This window comes from Rhinoderma darwinii, chromosome 3 (genome assembly GCF_050947455.1).
Source record: "Rhinoderma darwinii isolate aRhiDar2 chromosome 3, aRhiDar2.hap1, whole genome shotgun sequence".
In the NCBI taxonomy this organism is placed as follows: Eukaryota; Metazoa; Chordata; class Amphibia; order Anura; family Rhinodermatidae; genus Rhinoderma; species Rhinoderma darwinii.
The window spans coordinates 11,228,109-11,247,178 of record NC_134689.1 but is presented as its reverse complement, the minus strand read 5'-3'; the positions used below and the strand labels follow the sequence as shown (position 1 = coordinate 11,247,178).

At 46.7% G+C, this 19,070-nt stretch overlaps 1 protein-coding gene and 1 long non-coding RNA gene across 4 annotated transcripts; one reads left to right on the top strand and one right to left on the bottom strand.

Moving 5' to 3' along the window:
• Window positions 1-1,378: 1,378 nt before the first annotated feature.
• MRPS33 (mitochondrial ribosomal protein S33) lies at window positions 1,379-13,288 on the bottom strand. Of its 2 annotated transcripts, none has more exons than XM_075855891.1 (3): window positions 13,182-13,288; window positions 8,432-8,666; window positions 1,379-1,709 (listed from the first exon to the last, which is right to left on the bottom strand). In XM_075855891.1, the coding sequence occupies exons 2-3, from the start codon at window positions 8,644-8,646 to the stop codon at window positions 1,604-1,606; spliced, it is 321 nt and encodes a 106-aa protein (XP_075712006.1). In that variant the 5' UTR covers window positions 8,647-8,666; window positions 13,182-13,288; the 3' UTR covers window positions 1,379-1,603. The 2 variants fall into 2 exon arrangements, with proteins under 2 accessions (XP_075712006.1, XP_075712007.1); XM_075855892.1 differs by lacking the exon at window positions 13,182-13,288 and adding an exon at window positions 13,073-13,158.
• Window position 13,289: 1 nt separating this feature from the next.
• On the top strand, window positions 13,290-17,886 carry LOC142748709 (uncharacterized). 2 transcript variants are annotated; one of them, XR_012882289.1, is made up of 2 exons: window positions 13,290-13,383; window positions 17,001-17,886. It is a non-coding gene; the product is annotated as an uncharacterized LOC142748709 (long non-coding RNA). The 2 variants fall into 2 exon arrangements; XR_012882288.1 differs by lacking the exon at window positions 13,290-13,383 and adding an exon at window positions 13,396-13,618.
• Window positions 17,887-19,070: the final 1,184 nt, after the last annotated feature.

Below are 19,070 nucleotides of genomic sequence, written 5' to 3'. Positions count from 1 at the left end.
TATAATACTGCCCCTATATACAAGAATATAACTACTATAATACTGCTCCTATATACAAGAATATAACTACTATAATACTGCCCCTATATACAAGAATATAACTACTATAATACCGCTCCTATATACAAGAATATAACTACTATCATACTGCCCCCTATGTACAAGAATATAACTACTATAATACTGCTCCTATATACAAGACTATAACTGCTAGAATACTGCCTCCTATATACAAGAATATAACTACTATAATACTGTCCCTATATACAAGAATATAACTACTATAATACTGCCTCCTATATACAAGAATATCACTACTATAATACTGCCTCCTATATACAAGAATATCACTACTATAATACTGCCTCCTATATACAAGAATATAACTACTATAATACTGCCCCTTATATACAAGAATATAACTACTATAATACTGCCCCCTATATACAAGAATATAACTACTATAATACTGCCCCTTATATACAAGAATATAACTACTATAATACTGCTCCTATACACAAGAATATAACTACTATAATACTGCCCCCTATACACAAGAATATAACTACTATAATACTGCCCCCTATACACAAGAATATATCTACTATAATACTGCCCCCTATATACAAGAATATAACTACTATAATACTGCCTCCTATATACAAGAATATAACTACTATAATACTGCTCATATATACAAGAAAATAACTACTATAATACTGCCCCTATATACAAGAATATAACTACTATAATACTGCTCCTATATACAAGAATATAACTACTATTATACTGCTCCTATGTACAATATAACTACTATAATACTGCCCCTATATACAAGAATATAACTACTATAATACTGCTCCCTATATTACAAGAATATAACTACTATAATACTGACCCCTATGTACAAGAATATAACTACTATTATACTGCTCCTATATACAAGAATATAACTACTATAATACTGCTCCTATATACAAGAATATAACTACTATTATACTGCTCCTATGTACAAGAATATAACTACTATAATACTGCCCCCTATATACAAGAATATAACTACTATAATACTGCCCCTATATACAAGAATATAACTACTATAATACTGCCTCCTATATACAAGAATATAACTACTATAATACTGCCCCCTATATACAATATAACTACTATAATACTGCCCCCTATGTACATGTATGGGTATTTACAACTTCTTTAATTGTCCACGGTGAGAGTGTAGATGCCCCTCCCTTGTACAACACAAAATGCCCCCAACTCACAAGTGCATACACCCCGCCTCTTCTGTCGTCCGGGAATTAAGGGACTGTGGGGCGGGTATGTCAGTTATGGTGTACGTCAGATAAGTAATGAAATGTTCAAATATGTAGAATCTCTTTATTCTTCGAGGGAAACATTTCTCCATTTTGTCAAACAGATCAATATAACATGGAGAAGTGACATTTGTACAATATTACGTAACATCTCTTCTATATAAAAGCTTCATGTTCTCAGGGCAGCTCTGCACCGCGCTTCATGTACATAGAGTGCCACTGCAAATACCGTCCCTTTAAGTGTCAGTCACTGCAGCGTCTAAGCAGTGTGGAGCCTATGCCTTCTTCTTCGCTCTCTTGCCTTCACCCTTCTTGGGTGTTCCTTTACCGCGCAGTCGCCGCAAACGCTTCATTTCTTCTTTAAAGTCCTCGTGTTCATCCCTGAAAAGGGTAACAAGTTACTTCAACACGCAACCAACCCTGCCCTTCAAGGGTATAATGACGTCATAGAGGAACCAGATTAGAGAGCTGCTCTTTAAGAGACGTCTTACTCTGGATGACCGGACCGGTCCATGCTTTACACTGACTAACCGGCATGTAATGCTACATAATGCATAAAGTGGGCGCTATAAGGCTGGGTTCACACGTCGCGGATTTGACGCCGATTTTCAGCACAGATTTTACACTTTGGAATGCAAAAAGAGTGAGAGCTGTATCAAAACTGCAACAAAATCCGCAACGTGTGAACTCAGCCTAAGGCTGGGTTCCCACGGGACGGATACGCTGCATAAAAAAAAAAAATCACACAGCGCGTCCAACCTGGAACCCACAGGTCATTCCGTCCGAAAAATCGCACCACATTGTGGTGTGATTTTTCGGACGGAAATTCCGCTGCAGAAGAAAGCCGCTCATACTTATCCCCTCCCTTCTCTGACGTCCGCTCCGGCCTCCCTGGATGACGTTGTAGGACATGTGACGCTTCAGCGGTCACATGGGATGCAATGTCATCCCAGGAGGCCGGACTGCAGGAAGGAGGGCATTCTGGGTAAGTATGATTTTTATTTTCCGTAGTTGTGATTTTTGCAGCGTAATCGCGGTGAATACACCGCAAAAGTCACAACACTTGGCTTTCTGTTGCGGGTTTTGCATCCCCATTAAAATCAATGGGGAAAACCCACAGCGTAAAATCAACTAAAACGCAGAATAAATTGACATGGTGCGGAAGTAAATTCCGCACCGCAGGTCAATTCATTAACATTTGCGCTGCGTTTTTTTTGCCGCAGAGTGGGCATGAGATTTTCTGAATCTCATCCACTTTGCTGCTACTATAAATGCTGCGGAATTTCCGCACACAATTCTGTTGCGGAAATTCCGCAGCGTTTACGCTACGTGGGAACCCGGCCTAAGGGAAATATATAGACAAGCGAAGATGATTGACAGGGGTCAGAGAAGTCAGACCCACGGAGATAGAAAAGGGGTTGTTTTCATTAGACAATCCCTTTCAAGGGAATGTACCATCAGGAAATGACCTATAGTTTAAATCTATTTTTTATGTTAAAGGTGGGACCAAAAATTATTAGCAGTGCACTCTCTGTGTCACGATCTGTGGGTGTGTGGACCCACTGGGCCGCACCGCCGTAGCGGGATAGCAGCTGGCCAAACTACAGTGTACCAAGTTAATATATATAGTCCAAGCACAGGGGTACCTGTGATAGTCCAGACAGCAGCAACTGCTAGGCACAGATAGGATCTTGACGGCAGGTGATGCAGACGAGATAGATGACACCAGACGTGGTGTAACACAGCAGAGGAGGAACTACAACACGGGATACAGGTAGCCGGGCACGGGAACAGGATAACACTGAGGGAGCATTTGCAAGACTAACAGAGGAATACAAACAACGCTCAGGCAATGAGCAAAAGGGTAGGGCCCTACTTAAGTCCAGGGTGATCATGGGCTAATTAGTGATGTTAAACATGTGCGCGCACTGGCCCTTTAAGCCCGGGCGCGAGCGTGTACGCACACCCTACGGGACATAGCAGAGTGGAAGTGAGCGCTGGCGTCTCCTGGGGAGGAGATGCGGACCAACGCTCACAAGTCCATGGCTGCAGCAATCGGGGGTGAGTAGTCCCGACGGGCGTGGATGTTACAGTATCCCCCCTCTTAGGCCCCCTCTTCTTGGGGCCACAGCGAGAGAGGAACTTCTTCATGAGGGTAGGGGCATTGAGGTTCTCTTCTCGCTCCCAGGACCTCTCCTCTGGACCAAACCCCTTCCAATCCACCAAATAAAAAGTTCTTCCTCCTACTTTCTTAAAGTCCAGGATCTCCTTTACCTCAAACACATCGGACGAACCGCTGGGAGCAACTGCAGGGCTAGGGGTTTTAGTGTAGCAGTTCAGGACCACAGGCTTCAGGAGGGACACATGAAAGGAGTTGGGGCTTCTGAGGGTAGGAGGCAGCTGAAGCTTATAGGAGACAGGGTTTATCTGTTGCAGGATCTCAAAAGGTCCGAGGAACCTGGGAGCAAATTTGCATGAAGGCACCTTCAGACGGATATTCCTGGAGGACAGCCAGACTGTGGTACCCGGAAAATACTGGGGCAGCTTCCTTCTTCTATCCGCCGGCAGGCTTGGAGTGAGCAAACTTGCTTGAAGCACACACAGTGCAGGTAGAGACAAAGTCCATAACATCTTTGGGCAACGTGGGCCACCAGAAATGACGAGTTATCAGGTCTCGAGTCTTACGAACATCCGCGTGTCCAGTCAGTTTGGAGCGGTGTCCCCAGTGATGGATTCTCCTCATGTCTGCCAAAGGCACAAAAGTCCTACCCGGTAGGATATCTCTAACTTGCAGGGGATTAGCCGTAATAATGCAGGACGGGTCTATGATACAATGGGGGGACTCCACAATGTCCTCTGTCTCAAACGTCCTGGATAAGGCATCGGCCCTCACATTCTTGTCAGCAGGATAGTAGTGGAGCACAAATTGGAAACGGGTGAAGAACAGCGACCACCTGGATTGACAGGGGTTTAGCAGTTGAGCCGACTGGAGATAAGTGAGGTTCTTGTGGTCGGTGTATATCAGGATAGGATGCGCTGCGCCCTCTAGCAGATGTCTCCACTCCTCCAGAACCAATTTGATGGCCAATAACTCGCGATCCCCAATAGAGTAATTGCGCTTAGCGGAGGAAAAAAGTCTAGAGTAATAGCCACACACCACTGCCTTTCCTTTGAAGCTTCTCTGGAACAGAAGTGCACCTGCACCAACAGAGGAGGCGTCCACCTCCAACGAGAACTGTCGAGAGACGTCAGGATGATGGATGATCGCGGCTGAGGTAAAGGCATTCTTAAGGCTATTAAATGCAGATTCTGCCACTGGGGTCCACACCTTGGCGTTCACACCCTTCTTGGTAAGGGTAGAGATGGGAGCCGTCAGTGATGAGAAGTTTGGGATAGACTGCCGGTAGAAGTTGGCGAATCCCCAAAAAATGCTGTATGGACTGCAGGCCCTGAGGACGTGGCCATTCCGGGATTGACTATACTTTCTCAGATCCGAGAGGATGTAGCCCAGGAAGGGCAGAGAATTTTTTCAAAGACGCACTTCTCCAGTTTGGCATACAGGCGATTCTCCCGTAAACGCAGCAGAACTTGACGAACATGCTTCCTATGAGTCGTCAGATCTGGAGAGAACATCAAAATATCATCGAGATAGACACAACACAGACATAGAGGAGATCTCGGAAGATATCATTGACGAATTCTTGGAAGACCGTGGGAGCGTTACACAGACTGAAGGGCATCACCAGGTATTCGTAGTGCCCGTCTCGAGTGTTGTATGAAGTCTTCCACTCGTCACCTTGATGGATTCGGAACAAATTGTAAGCCCCACGCAAGTCTAGTTTCGAGAAAATCCTGGCTCCTCGTATAACGGTCAAAGAGTTCGGATATTAGTGGCAACGGGTATTTGTTCTTGACCATGATCTGGTTGAGACCACGGTAGTCAATGCAGGGTCGAAGAATCAGTCTTTCTTCTTAGCGAAGAAAAACCCGGCTCTGGCCGGGGAGGAAGACTTTCGTATGAAACCCCTCTCCAGATTCTCATTTATATAGGCCGACATGGACTGAGTCTCTGGCAAGGAGAGAAGATATACCCGTCCACGGGGAGGAGAAGTGCTAGGAACCAGTTCAATTGAACAGTCGTAAGACCGGTGTGGAGGGAGCATCTCAGCCTTCTTTTTGCTAAAGACGTCTGCAAACTGGGAAAAATGAGTGGGTAATCCCGCTAATGACTGAGGCAGGGGAGGCTGGATTTGTACCAAGCAGTGATCGGGACATTTGGGGACCCATTGGAGAACTTCTCCTGAATTCCAATCCAGGACTGGAGCATGCAACTGGAGCCAAGGCAGACCCAGCAAAACCAGATTTACGGATTTAGGCAAGACAAGGAATGTAAACAATTCTGTGTGAAGAGCTCCAACTTGGAGCTTCAGTGGCTTGACCTCAGACACGATCGAATTGGGCAGAGGAAGACCATTCACGAGGCAACAGCCAAAGACGTCTCCAGAGGAACAGTGGGCAACTGGAGATGATACACTAGATCCTGCTGAATGAAGTTTGCCACAGATCCTGAGTCCAGATAGGCAGAGACCCGACGCATCTTTTCTCCAGACACTATGGTCACGGGGATGGACAATTTGGGAGAGAGTCTTTTATTTAGCGCCCTTCCACCTAGGGTTGTCTCTCCAACCAAACCTAGGCATTGGAGTTTTTTTGGGGGGCTCAGACGCACAAAATGGCCTCCGGGGCCGAAATACAGACATAGTACCGAAGTGCGTCTGCGTTGTTTTTCTTGGACAGACAATTTGAGGCAGTCTACTTGCATAGGCTCCTCAGGTGGAGTAGCTAATGAGGGCAACAGGGGTTGCTGAAATGTAGGAGCCAGCCTAGGAAGTCTTCTGTAGCGACGTAGCTCTTGAGACCGTTCCTGAATCCGCATGTCAATCCAAGTGGCTAGAAGAATGAGGTCATCCAGGGTAGAGAGCAGGTCTCGAGCAGCAAGCTCGTCTTTGATTTCAGAGGATAGACCCTGCCAGAATGTGGCCACTAATGCGTCGTCGTTCCAGTTCAGCTCGGCTGCCAGGGTACGGAACAGAATGGAGTACTCGCCCACAGAGGTGTCTCCTTGGCGCAGGGTCAGCAGGGATGCAGCTGCTGGAGAGACTCGTCCAGGTTCCTCAAATACTGTGCGGAAAGTTTGTAGTAAGCACTGTAAGTCAGTGGTCTCTGGTCCCTGACGTTCCCAGATGGGATTTGCCCATGCCAGGGCTTTGCCAGCTAGGAGAGAGACTATGAATGCAATCCTAGCACCATCACAAGGAAATGCTCTGGCACGTAAGCTGAAGTGGATCTGGCACTGGTTTAGAAATCCCCTGTAGGACCTCGCGTTTTCGTCGTAGCAAGTAGGTAGTGGCAGCGAGAATCGGAAGTCGGCACTGGCACTGACAGGAGGAACGGCCGGAGCAAAAGGAGCAGGTACAGGTGCTGTGGCAGTTGAAGCTTGCGCATCCAGGCTTGTGACATCGTCATGGTCTTGGGTTGACCAGCGGGGTTCATGGTCTGAGCGTACTGTCACGATCTGTGGGTGTGTGGACCCACTGGGCCGCACCACCGTAGCGGGATGGCAGCTGGCCAAACTACAGTGTACCAAGTTAACATATATAGTCCACGCACAAGGGAACCTGTGATGGTCCAGACAGCAGCAACTGCAGGTACAGATGGGATCTTGACGGCAGGTGATGCAGACGGGACAGATGACACCAGACGAGGTGTAACACAGCAAACATGGCAGAACTCGAGTCCAACGCTATAGCGGGCACAGGAACAACTACAACACGGGATACAGGTAGCCGGGCACGGGAATAACGGGAACAGGATAACACTAAGGGACCATTTGCAAGACTAACAGAGGAATACGAACAACGCTCAGGCAATGAGCAAAAGGGCCCTACTTAAGTCCAGGGGGATTATGGGCTAATTAGTGATGTTAAACATGTGCGCGCACTGGCCCTACTGGCCACAGCAGAGTGGAGCGGAAGTGAGCGCTGGCATTTCCTGGGGAGTCGATGCGGACCAGCGCTCACAAGTCCATGGCTGCAGCCGTCTGGGGGCGAGTAGTCCAGACGGTCCGCGGCCGTGGATGTTACACTCTGCAGTATGTGAGTGCACCCGCTAATATATATTCCGTTTCCTGTCGTGCTCATTCTAAAATTATCATCGATTTTTATAGCGCTGGCGGGGGACCAGAAGTCTAGTTGCACAGTCTTCCTTCATGATGACACGACTCTTCGCCATGTGACCAACCCCGTTGTACTCCATGTACTCGCTGTATTAGCACTACTGCTCGTACATAGAGTACAGCGGGGACAGTCACATGAAGACGAGTCGTATCGTCATCAAAGAGGACTGTGCATCTAGACTTCCGGTCCCCCGGCAGCGCTATTAAAATCTATGAACATTTCAGAATCAGCGTGACGGGGGACCGGCATGTATATTAGCGGGTGTATGACATACTGCGGTGACTACACTGCTAACAACTTTTGGTCTCCACATAATCCATTTAAACATATTTTATAAGAATTGTTGGTGATTTTTCTTTATTTTACAATGCCGGGTAGCACCTCTATATAGAGAATACAGGATCAACCATTGACAATAGGTGATGGACACAGCTCCTCTCCTACACCATGACCATTGTACAGGTCACAGAGCATGCCCACAACACTCTACCATAGAAATCAATGGATCCCATCCTGTTCACAAGTTCCCATGCTCCATGTGGTTGCTGTAAAGCATCTGTCTAAATGCTGTTAACAAGATGGCCGCCCCCATAATCATGTACAGAAAAGAAAAGAAAAACAGATTGGAAAAAGAGAAAATAGGTGATACTTTCCCTTTATGCTGCTTAGGTATAAACTAGCTACCAAAGCCAAACGCGTAGCTTGAAGCTCCGCAAAATCTGTATTCGGGCCCCCCACATGTCATATATAATATTGGTGTCTTCCTATGTGGCACAGGGACCACACTCTGACACCAGGGCCCGGTGTGACCGCTTTCTCTGAGCCACATATAGCTACACCCCTGCCTGACGCTCACTAATAATTTACCTATAAAGGCCGAGAAATCTCAGGTTGCGCATGAGTGGCACATAGATGTGGTGCGGCGGGTACCAGTCGTAAACCCCTTTCTTTTTCGCCAGGGGTTGTTCACTGAGGAGTTTCACCACCTTCATCGAGTAAGTATTCGTTGGCTTCACTACCTCTCCGAAGATTCTGGCGCTGAGACGAGACATGCGGATGGCGTAACTGGACAGGGAAGACATGGCGGCCGTGTGTTAACACCCTGAGGAACAGAGAACAACATAAAGCAGCCAGAGCGACAACGCATATAAATGTCTATCACAGATATTCTAACCCGAGGTCAATCATTCCTAGGAAATACGGATATAATAAGCCGGCGAGAGGAGAATGGGGTGTGACTGCAATAAATCCTTATGTCATTAGAAGTTTTGGTTTGATCCGTTTCAGGGAAAGATGGTGAGCCCCTAAGGCGGGATTCACACGACCGGGTCGTTCCCGAGCCTAAGTGTCGGCCGGTAAAATCTGCCATTTTGCCCGGCCGGTTTGCATTCAGTTTTGCATCCGTGCCGGGCCGGGCAGATCCGGACAGTGACATCAGCGGCAACTCCTGAAGGGGAATCCCCATGTGTTCGGGGATTCCGCTTCAGGAGTTTCCCCTGATGTCACTGCCCAGATATGGACAGAGACATCAAGCGCTCTGTCCAGGAGCGGAATCCCCGAAAACACGGGGATTCCGCTCCTTCAATGAGCTAAAGTGCGGCTAGCACATAGCAGAGCGGGGAGATACCTTGCCCTGCTCTGCTATAGTGGCGTCGCTACAGTAGTAGCAGCCGCAGCAGCAGCAGCTGCTAGCGGCGCCATCGAAGGTGTCGCCGAGCCAGGGTGCTTTTCAAGCAGGGGAAGGGAGCCAGCGCAGCGCTCCCTTCCACCTGCTGTACACCCCGGCCCTGCCACACCGTGTACAGCGATGCCATTCGTCAGAATGGCATCAACTCCTCCTCCTCACATGCACTCTGCGCTGTGAGGAGGAGGAGATAGAGCGCAAGCGCCGGAAAACCCGGCCATCACTCGGAACACATTCCGGTCATGGCCGTGTATTACCCGACCCCATAGACTTCTATGGGAGCCGGGCGGCCGGGTACCCGGGCGAAGATAGAGCATGTCCTATTTTTTGACGGCCAGTTTTTCCGGCCGTCAAAAAATCGTGTGAATAGCCCCATTAGGGGTCTATTATTCCTAATGCAGCCGGGTGCCGGCCGATTTATGAACGGCCGGCACCCGGCCGGGAAACCCTGCCGTGTGAATGAGGCCTTAAGTTTCCATCGAGATGGTCACCCAGCTTTTACAGACTCCTGAATGGCAAATTTGTCTGGTTATACGCGGAACATCCTCGGCTGAATTATGGGAAGGTTTGGTGACATCCCCCATTGAAACGATAATGGCGGCCATATTGGTTTACACCCGTCTTTTTCAGAAGGACTTCGTACAGCTAAGAGACGGCCAAATAGTTAACAATACACAGATTATAAAACGTTATTCATAAGGGATTTGATATGCGGATAAAATAAGGCTACGTTCACACAGGGCGGATACGCTGAGTAAAAGTATGTAGCGTATCCGTCCTGGGACTCTCAGAGAATTCTGACTGAAAAGCTGCACCAAATTTTCAGGCAGAATCACTGCTGGACAGTTAACAAGTACCCCCCGGCATTGTCATGGCGACACGTCCCTCTGCTGTCTGTGCAGCCCGGCCTCCTGAGATGACGCTGCAGTCCATGTGACCGTGCAGCCTGTGATTGGCTGCAGCAGTCACATGGGATAAAACATCATCCCAAGAGGCCGTCCTGGACGGAGAACAGAGGAACGCGTAGCTATAGCAACACCCGCAGGTAAGTATTTACTTTTTTTTTTATTATTACTCATTTTAATCAAAACCAAACGTGGTTTTTTTTCTGATTTGTGATTTTTGTCGCATTTTTTCTGCCGAAAAAAATCTACACATCTTTTACCGCCCCATTGATTTCAATGGGGAAAACCTCCAACACAAAACCAGCGATTACGCAAATACAATCGTCACGACGCGGATTAAAAAAGTCAATTTCTGAACGTTTTCTCCGCTCAGTGTTTACGCAGCGGGTGGAGGAGATTTGTTCAAGTCTCATCCACTCCGCTGCCGATTTTCCGCAATGAAATCCGTTGCTGAAAATCCACAGTATTTACCCTACGTGTGAACTGGCCCTAAACATCAGTGGTGGCGAACTATAAAATGAGTCATTTACAAGAACGCCGACAGGAATTTTCTTTAAATTTGTCACTAATCTATCAAAAGTGGCATCAGCAGAACGCCCATGACTGGGAAGGTGTGAAGCAGACGCAGGTGGAGCCCTGGACGGGATTTACAGACATTCCCGGAACGTCAAACTAAGCGAGATTCCCATTTATGAAATGACGAGGTCTTAAAAGACGCAATCACAGACTATCACAGCCACATAGACGTGAAGGGCACGGCTGCAATCTACACATTCAGGCCTCGTCTAGGAATGACGTACAATCGGGAGCGTTCATATTACTACAAGAACGCGATCATTTTTTCGTCAGTGTGCTATACGTTTTTTTCAACGGATAGCACGATGACCCATTCATTTCTATGACCCCATGCACACTACCATGTTTTTCACAGGGGGGCTGTGGGACCGGGCCACAAAACTCAGAGCGGGTCCTATTCCGGTCCTTGTTTGCGGCTCGGTCATTCAAGTCTATGGTGACGTGAAAACTATGGACGGCACATGAATGCCGGTTTTTTTTTTGCGGGTGAGTTGCTAGGCGACGGGGGATCACATACCCTTCTTGGGGTTGGGACAAGCGATTGACATCATTTCCTGCCTTCCATTTTTTTTGCGGATCCATGAATGATGACATTTGGGCTGTGTTTGTGGACATACGGAACGGATGCGGAGGACACGCGGACCGCAAAGACGGACATCGGATCCATTGTTTGCGAGCCGCAAACTAAAAACGGTCGTGTGCATGTAGCCTTGGGCTGTGTACCTCCAAGGTCAAAGTGCGTTTTGAAGGTCAATTCCTTACATCCTTCTGATAAGGAGCCACGCACAGCATCTCCTGCGTGACAGCGTGTATTGAAATCTATGGACACCCATGGACGCTGTTTATAGTTTCATTACTTGTGATGCTCCTTCTGTCACAGGGCAGTTCCCCAGCGATATCAGCTCTTGCCTTGTGATTACAGGGCCCTACGGGAGTTGCAATCCAGCTTTCCACTGACCCTGAATAGCATATAAGTCTACAATGCAAGATAGAATTACATTCCACATCTGCTCGCACTTTCTCAGTGCTTGCCTGTGCAAGTGTCAGTGTTTACTGTAGTTCTGGAATTATATTCATTCACCAGGACGCTCAGGATGAGCATAGTCATATGTCCAGATAGGAGAGTAATTGAAACAGTTCTGCAGCTCGTGAAATTAGGGGCAGATGGATGTAGCGCCAACTTTTAGCTGTGTATTCCTGCTCCCTCTCGATCTCCGGGCTCTTGGCCAATCAGCATCAGCAATCCTGGCTGGGCAAGCTCATGGCATGGGTTCCCTCTCAGTGCACCACCCATAAAAAGTCAATAGAAGTGTGCAGCCCCTCAGACTGTGGCTCAGGGACTATGTAGTGGGCACCTGCTAGTTTAACCCTTTATAAGCATCTTTAAGACAACCATATTTAAAGGGCACTTGTCCTTAAACAGATGATGTTTAATGAGGAACTGTCAGCTTTTTTTGTTTTAAGGAAATATTTGTATTCCCCATGAAATAACAATTCTGGAATATCTTTTCTTAGAACTTTGTGTTGTGCCGTTCCTCTGTTATTCCTCCTATAAATGTATGACTTGACAACTGGCTGTTACCATTTCCCTTTGTCAAAAGGGGCGCTTCCCTACATAGTCTCTCTCTGCCAGCACTGATTGGACATTGTCAGTCTGTGTAGACAGCCCCCCCCCCCAACTGGTAACACCCAGTTGTCAATTTATTTATACATTTCTAGGAGGAATAACAGAGGGACAACACAAGTTTTAAGAAAAGATGCTCCAGAATTTATATTACAGGGCAATACAATTATTTACAGACATGTCAGGAGAGGTGACGGGTTCTCTTTAAATACTTTACACTTATTCATCTGCAGCACCATGAAATAGTTAATGGTGTCACGACGATACAATACTTATTAAAGGGAGTGACCAGGATTAGAAAAACATGGCTGCTTTCTACCAACAACAGCGCCACACCTGTCCACAGGTTATGTCTCATATTGCATATTAGCTCCTTTGAAGTAAATGGGGTTGAGCTGCAATACCACACACATCCTGTGCACAGGTGTGGCGCGGTTTATGGAAGACAGCAGCCATATTTTACTCATCCTGGACAACCACTCTATTATCCTTTTATACTTATGTCATTGGAAAAGATAATTGAAACGCTTCGGCTGATCCAGAGAATCAAATGAGTGAATGGATTTATAAACATCAGGTGTCCCAAAACATATGACATGACCAATAATGACTGACAGATCATAAACATGTCAGCAGACACAGGATCCTCCTGCACGATGCTACAGCCGGTGTCACTCAGCATCAGGACCCAATGCCATGCAATTATAAGTCTCACTCACCCAGTGTCCTGCAGTCACCTCTGCTGCCCGCACTATGCCAGCATGGTAAAGGTTAACAGGTCTTCCAGCATACTACGGGTTAATTAATTGCCCTACAACCACTTCTTACCTGGGTGACCTCTCCACAGACTCACATGCAGCCAGCCTGCCCCGGAAGTGCTTCCCTGACCGGATTTCAGCAATGCGCATGCGCTGATCTGTCACTTGGCGGCGGCCGATGTTGCCGGGCAACGGATTCTCCTAACGACGCTGCATCACAGCTGAGCTGACGTCAGGCAATGCGATCACGTGATTGGCTCTGAATACACGATGTGCGACAGATAGATAGAGATAGATAGATAGATAGATAGATAGATAGATAGATAGATAGATAGATAGATAGATAGATAGATAGATAGATAGATAGATAGATTAGATAGATTAGATAGGTGTAGCTATAGGTGGTGCAGAGATAGGAGTTGTTGGCACTGTTATGGGGGCACTGTGACTTGTGCTGTTATGGGGACACTGTGCTTTTTGGCATCAGAGAAAATGTTTGCCGCTCAGGTAAGGGGGCATCCAAAGTCATTAGAAATCTGCCTAAATCACATCTTAACCCCTTCCTGACATTTGACGTATCCATACGATGCCGGTGTCGGCTGTTTGTTACAGCCGACACTTCAGAGTAACGAGCGGCATCGCGCTCGAGTGCGATCCCGCTCGTTTAACTCGTTAAATGCTCCGGTCAATAGCGACCGCAGCATTTAAATAGTTAGAAAAAGGGGGGCGCAATGCAATCAATGGGGGGCGATAGTTGTTATGGCTGCCTGGGGGCCTAATGAGGACCCCCAGGTCCGCCATCTTTGTACACCTATTAAGCCTCCGGCAGCGCTTAATAGAATCCTGGCAGAATCACGATATACTGCAATACATTAGTATTACAGTATATCGTGCATGCGATCTAACGATCGCTGGTTGAAGTCCCCTAGGGGGACTAATAAAAAAGGTAAAAATTAGTTAAAGTTTTTTTTTGATGTAAAAAAAATTAAAAGTTCAAAAACCCCCCTTTTCCCATTTTCCCCCTAGAGCATAGTAAAAAAATAAATACACATAATTGGTATCGCTGCGTCCGTAAAAGTCTGAACTATTACAACATATCAATATTTAACCCGCACGGTGAACGCCGTAAAAAAAAAAAATTGTAAACGCCAGAATCTCTATTTTTTGGGTCACCTAATCTCCCACAAAAAAAAGTGATCAAACTGTCGCATGTACCCCAAAATGGTATCATTAAAAACTACAGCTTATCCCGGAAAAAATAAGCCCTCATACCACTTAATAGACGGAAAAATAAAGACGTTACGGCTCTCGGAATTTGGCGACGCCAAATAAATTTTCTTTTTTACACTTAGGTTTTTGCTTATAAAAGTAGTAAAATATAGAAAAAACTACATATATTTGGTATCGCCGTAATCGTATTGACCCGCAGAATAAAGTTAACATGTTGTTTTAATTTCACAGTGAATTCCGTAAAAACGGCGCGCAAAAAACCATGGAGGAATCGCTGTTTTTTTCATTTTCTATCCCACAAATCATTTTTTCCTGTTTCCTAGTAAATTATACGGCAAAATAAATGTCGCTACGAGAAACTACAACTCATCCCGCAAAAATCAAGCCCTCGTAGTACTATATTGATGGAAAAATAAAGACGTTATGGCTTTTGGAAGGTGGGGAGGAAAAAACGAAAATGAAATTCTGAAAAAGGGCTGCGGCGGGAAGGGGTTAATCCGCATCGGTTACAAGTGGTGGTCTTATATTTTTCACGTTTTGCCTTCTACCTCTAAGGCCTCATGCACACGACCGTAAAAACTCCCGTTATTACGGGTTGTAATTACGACCCGTAATAACGGGCTCATAGACTTCTATTGGCGACGGGTGCCTTCCCGTTTTCTCACGGGAAGGTGCCCGTGCCGTTGAAAAAGATAGAACATGTCCTATTTCAGGCCGTAATAACGGCATGTACAGTCCATAGAAGTCTATGGAGCTCTCGTAATGACGGGTGGCTACATGTGTGCACCCGTCATTACGGCAGCGATGCTAAGCGACGTCAGTAAATAGTCACTGTCCAGGGAGCTGAAAGAGTTAACTGATCGGCAGTAACTCTTTCAGCACCCTGGACAGTGACTACCGATCAGTATAAACCTGTAAAAAATAAAAATAGAAGACGTTCATACTTACCGACAACTTCCTGCTTCCTCCAGTCCCGTCTCCCGCCCGTTGCCTTGGTGACGCGTCCCTCTCGACATCCGGCCCGACGTCCTGGATGACGTTTCAGGCCATGTGACCGCTGCAGCCAATCACAGGTCAATCACAGGCTGCAGCGGTCACATGGACTGCCGCGTCATCCAGGGATGTCGGGCTGGATGTGAAGAGAGGGACGCGTCACCAAGACAACGGCCGGGTAAGTATGAATTTCTTTAACTTTTATTACAGAAAGGGCTGTCCCTTCTCTCTATCCTGCACTGATAGAGAGAAGGGGCTGCCAAAAACGTGCCCGTAAATACGGGTGGAATACGGGTGACACCGGACCCATATTTACGGGCACGGGTTCGTAAATACTGGTGCAAAACGGGTCGAATACGTGTGACACCGGACCCGTATTTACGCCAGTATTTACGGGTGGGAAAAAATACGGTCGTGTGCATGAGGCCTAACCAGTATTTTATTCATCAATCAGGTCATAATAATCAGAGGGCCCCCTGCTGGTCAAGCTCTGTAATGATCTGAGAAGTTTCTGTCACCAGGTTTATTCTGCCGGATCAGAGGGCAGCATCAAGTAGTGTCAGACCCTGATTCCAGCGCTGGGTCACTTCCTGGGTTTCTTGCTGTAGTTTTTATATAAAGACCGTCTGTCTGCTGCAGCGCTGCTTGTCTGCTCGATGATGAGTGCGCGCTGTGTCGTCCTCGGTGTTCACGAGCTGCGGCTCCCCCGCCGCTGACTGACAGGCTCTGCCTATGCACAGTATAGAGAGAAATGTCATACACGTGTAGTTTCGGCCACAACCAAAATGTTCCAATCTGTTCAAATCACATTTTCGACAGACATAAATACCGTTGGCCATTCACGTAAATTTTTTAAACAATGGTCTGTCAAAATGGCCAAAATCATCCGCTTCAGCCAACTTTTATCCCGAGAAGTCAACACGTAGGGTAATTACACACGTAGCTTAAACACGGCGGATTTTCCACAACGGGTTTCATTGCCGAAAATCCGCAGCAGAGTGGATGACATTTGAACAAATCTTATCCACACGTTGCATAAAAAACTTGCCGAAAAGAAGTCCATAAATTGACCTGTGGTCCGTTTTTTTAATCCGCAGCATGTCGATTTATGCTGCGGAATCGCTGGTTTTCTGTTGTGGGTTTTCCCCATTGAATTAAATGGGGAGGTAAAACCCTCAACAAATAGCAGACGTTGCCATTTTTGCGACGGAAAAACTGTGATTCCGCCGCAAAAATCGCAACTCAGAAAACAAAAAGATTATACTTACCCAGAACTCTCGTCCAGCCCGACATCCAGGGATGACGTTTCATCCCATGTGACTGCTGCAACCATCATCCCAGGAGGCCAGGACGGCAGTGGGACGCGTCGCCATGGCTATGGGTAAGTATAGGCTTTTTTTTTACATGCTGTTTTCTGCAGCGGACATTCTGGATGAAAAACTGCACCACAATTTGGTGTGGTTTTTCGGTTGGAATTCCCTGTGGGGATCAGGGCAGATACGCTGTGTAATTTTTACAAAGCGTATCCTCCCTGTGTGAACATAGCCTTAATAGTCAACTTTTTTTCATCACATCTGGTATTGATAGATTTGTTGTGCAATAGTTGGATGAAATTCTTAGAAAATTTGCATGACGTGACTATAATAATGTCTGATGTGTCTTCTAGAACCATCACAAGTGACATCAGACGGATCTCTGGCCATCACAAGTGACATCAGACGGATCTCCGGCCATCACAAGTGACATCAGACGGATCTCCGGCCATCACAAGTGACATCAGACGGATCTCCGGCCATTACAAGTGACATCAGACCGATCTCCGGCCATCACAAGTGACATCAGACCGATCTCCGGCCATCACAAGTGACATCAGACGGATCTCCGGCCATCACAAGTGACATCAGACGGATCTCCGGCCATCACAAGTGACATCAGACCGATCTCCGGCCATCACAAGTGACATCAGACGGATCTCCGGCCATCACAAGTGACATCAGACCGATCTCCGGCCATTACAAGTGACATCAGATGGATCTCCGGCCATCACAAGTGACATCAGACGGATCTCCGGCCATCACAAGTGACATCAGACGGATCTCCGGCCATCACAAGTGACATCAGACGGATCTCCGGCCATCACAAGTGACATCAGACGGATCTCCGGCCATCACAAGTGACATCAGACCGATCTCCGGCCATGACAAGTGACATCAGACCGATCTCCGGCCATCACAAGTGACATCAGACTGATCTCCGGCCATCACAGGTGACATCAGACGGATCTCCCGCCATCACAAGTGACAGACCGATCTCCGGCCATCACAAGTGACATCAGACGGATCTCCCGCCATCACAAGTGACATCAGACCGATCTCCGGCCATCACAAGTGACATCAGACCGATCTCCGGCCATCACAAGTGACATCAGACGGATCTCCGGGCATCACAATTGACATCAGACGGATCTCCCGCCATCACAAGTGACATCAGATGGATCTCCGGCCCTATCGTTTTCAATGGGAGACAGAATTAAATGCAGCTTTTTGACGCAATTTTTTGACACATTTTTTGACGCGTTAAAAAACGGCTGTTGTGCAAAACCACTTAAAAAAAACGGAGCTGATTTTTCCAGGCACAATTTTCTGCCTGCAAAAAACTCAGTGTGAACATACAAGTCCATTACTCCGGAACCACCAGGACTTGATAGGTGCCAGATTATCAAATATTCTGGATTAAAATTTCTGAAAACCAAAATGAAACATTAACACAAATGCATCGATAACGGCAAGCAGCAAACAAAGTGTCCATGATATGACCAAAAAGCACAGCATGGATCCAGAATGGTTCAAAATAAAGTAAGAATGCGGCTGTCAGCAAGCATGTTAAATATGAACCAGATCCAGGGGTGTATACCCATAAGGCATCCAAAACATAATATATGACCGAGAAGAGAACAAATGCCAATACACAAGAACATTTAGAAAAATGAGCAAAATATTTTATTCAAAATAACATATACATACAAGAATGATAAAAAGAATCCATGAACCAACAGGTTAAAAAGACCAAACCGCCATACAATGTATAAGGAAGGTAACGTCTGAAGTTGACGTGTAATAATAACAACCAAGAGATATGATCTAATAATCAGGGTACATACATGCATGAGTATGAAATGAAACATTAATGAAAAAATGCAAGAAAATATGTGAACATCAAGCACATACCCATAGATCAACCGGATGGAAGCACGGCGATGTGTCTGCCCCAACGCGCGTTTCGGCGCAACTGCCTTCGTCTGGGGGTAGCGTTTTAAATGATGTGTATGCCACTATATATGAGGATGGACCAGCCGATCGTAGAATAAAAAAGAGGGGGGAGAAGCCCAAGTATAAACATGTAATAATACATGTTTCGCTGCATGTTTACCGGTCGCTTACCTCGTGGTGAAGCCGGTGGCCGCACCTACCAGGACCGCCAATCACGAGAGGCCAGGGTCGGATGCACGCCATCGCGTCAGAGGACGCGGTCACGTGGATCCGAAACCCGGCGCATCATGAGGGCGGAACGGAGGCCGGGCACCCCTCTACCAATCAGAAGGAGCGACACAGCGAAAAGGTAAGTAACCCAGGATAGGACAGTGTATACCAATTTGGACGTGAAGCCAAATTATGCAAAACGTCAAAAACAACGTATATTTCAGTATAACGCACATATAAACAGACAAATGTGAATG

Bases quoted from the DNA above. Each gene is read 5' to 3' on its own strand.
- MRPS33 (XM_075855891.1), bottom strand. From the start codon at position 8,646: ATGTCTTCCCTGTCCAGTTACGCCATCCGCATGTCTCGTCTCAGCGCC. The intron at 1,710-8,431 runs GTAAATTATTAG...TACCCTTTTCAG, and splicing joins AGATTTCTCGGCCTTTATAG to GGATGAACACGAGGACTTTA.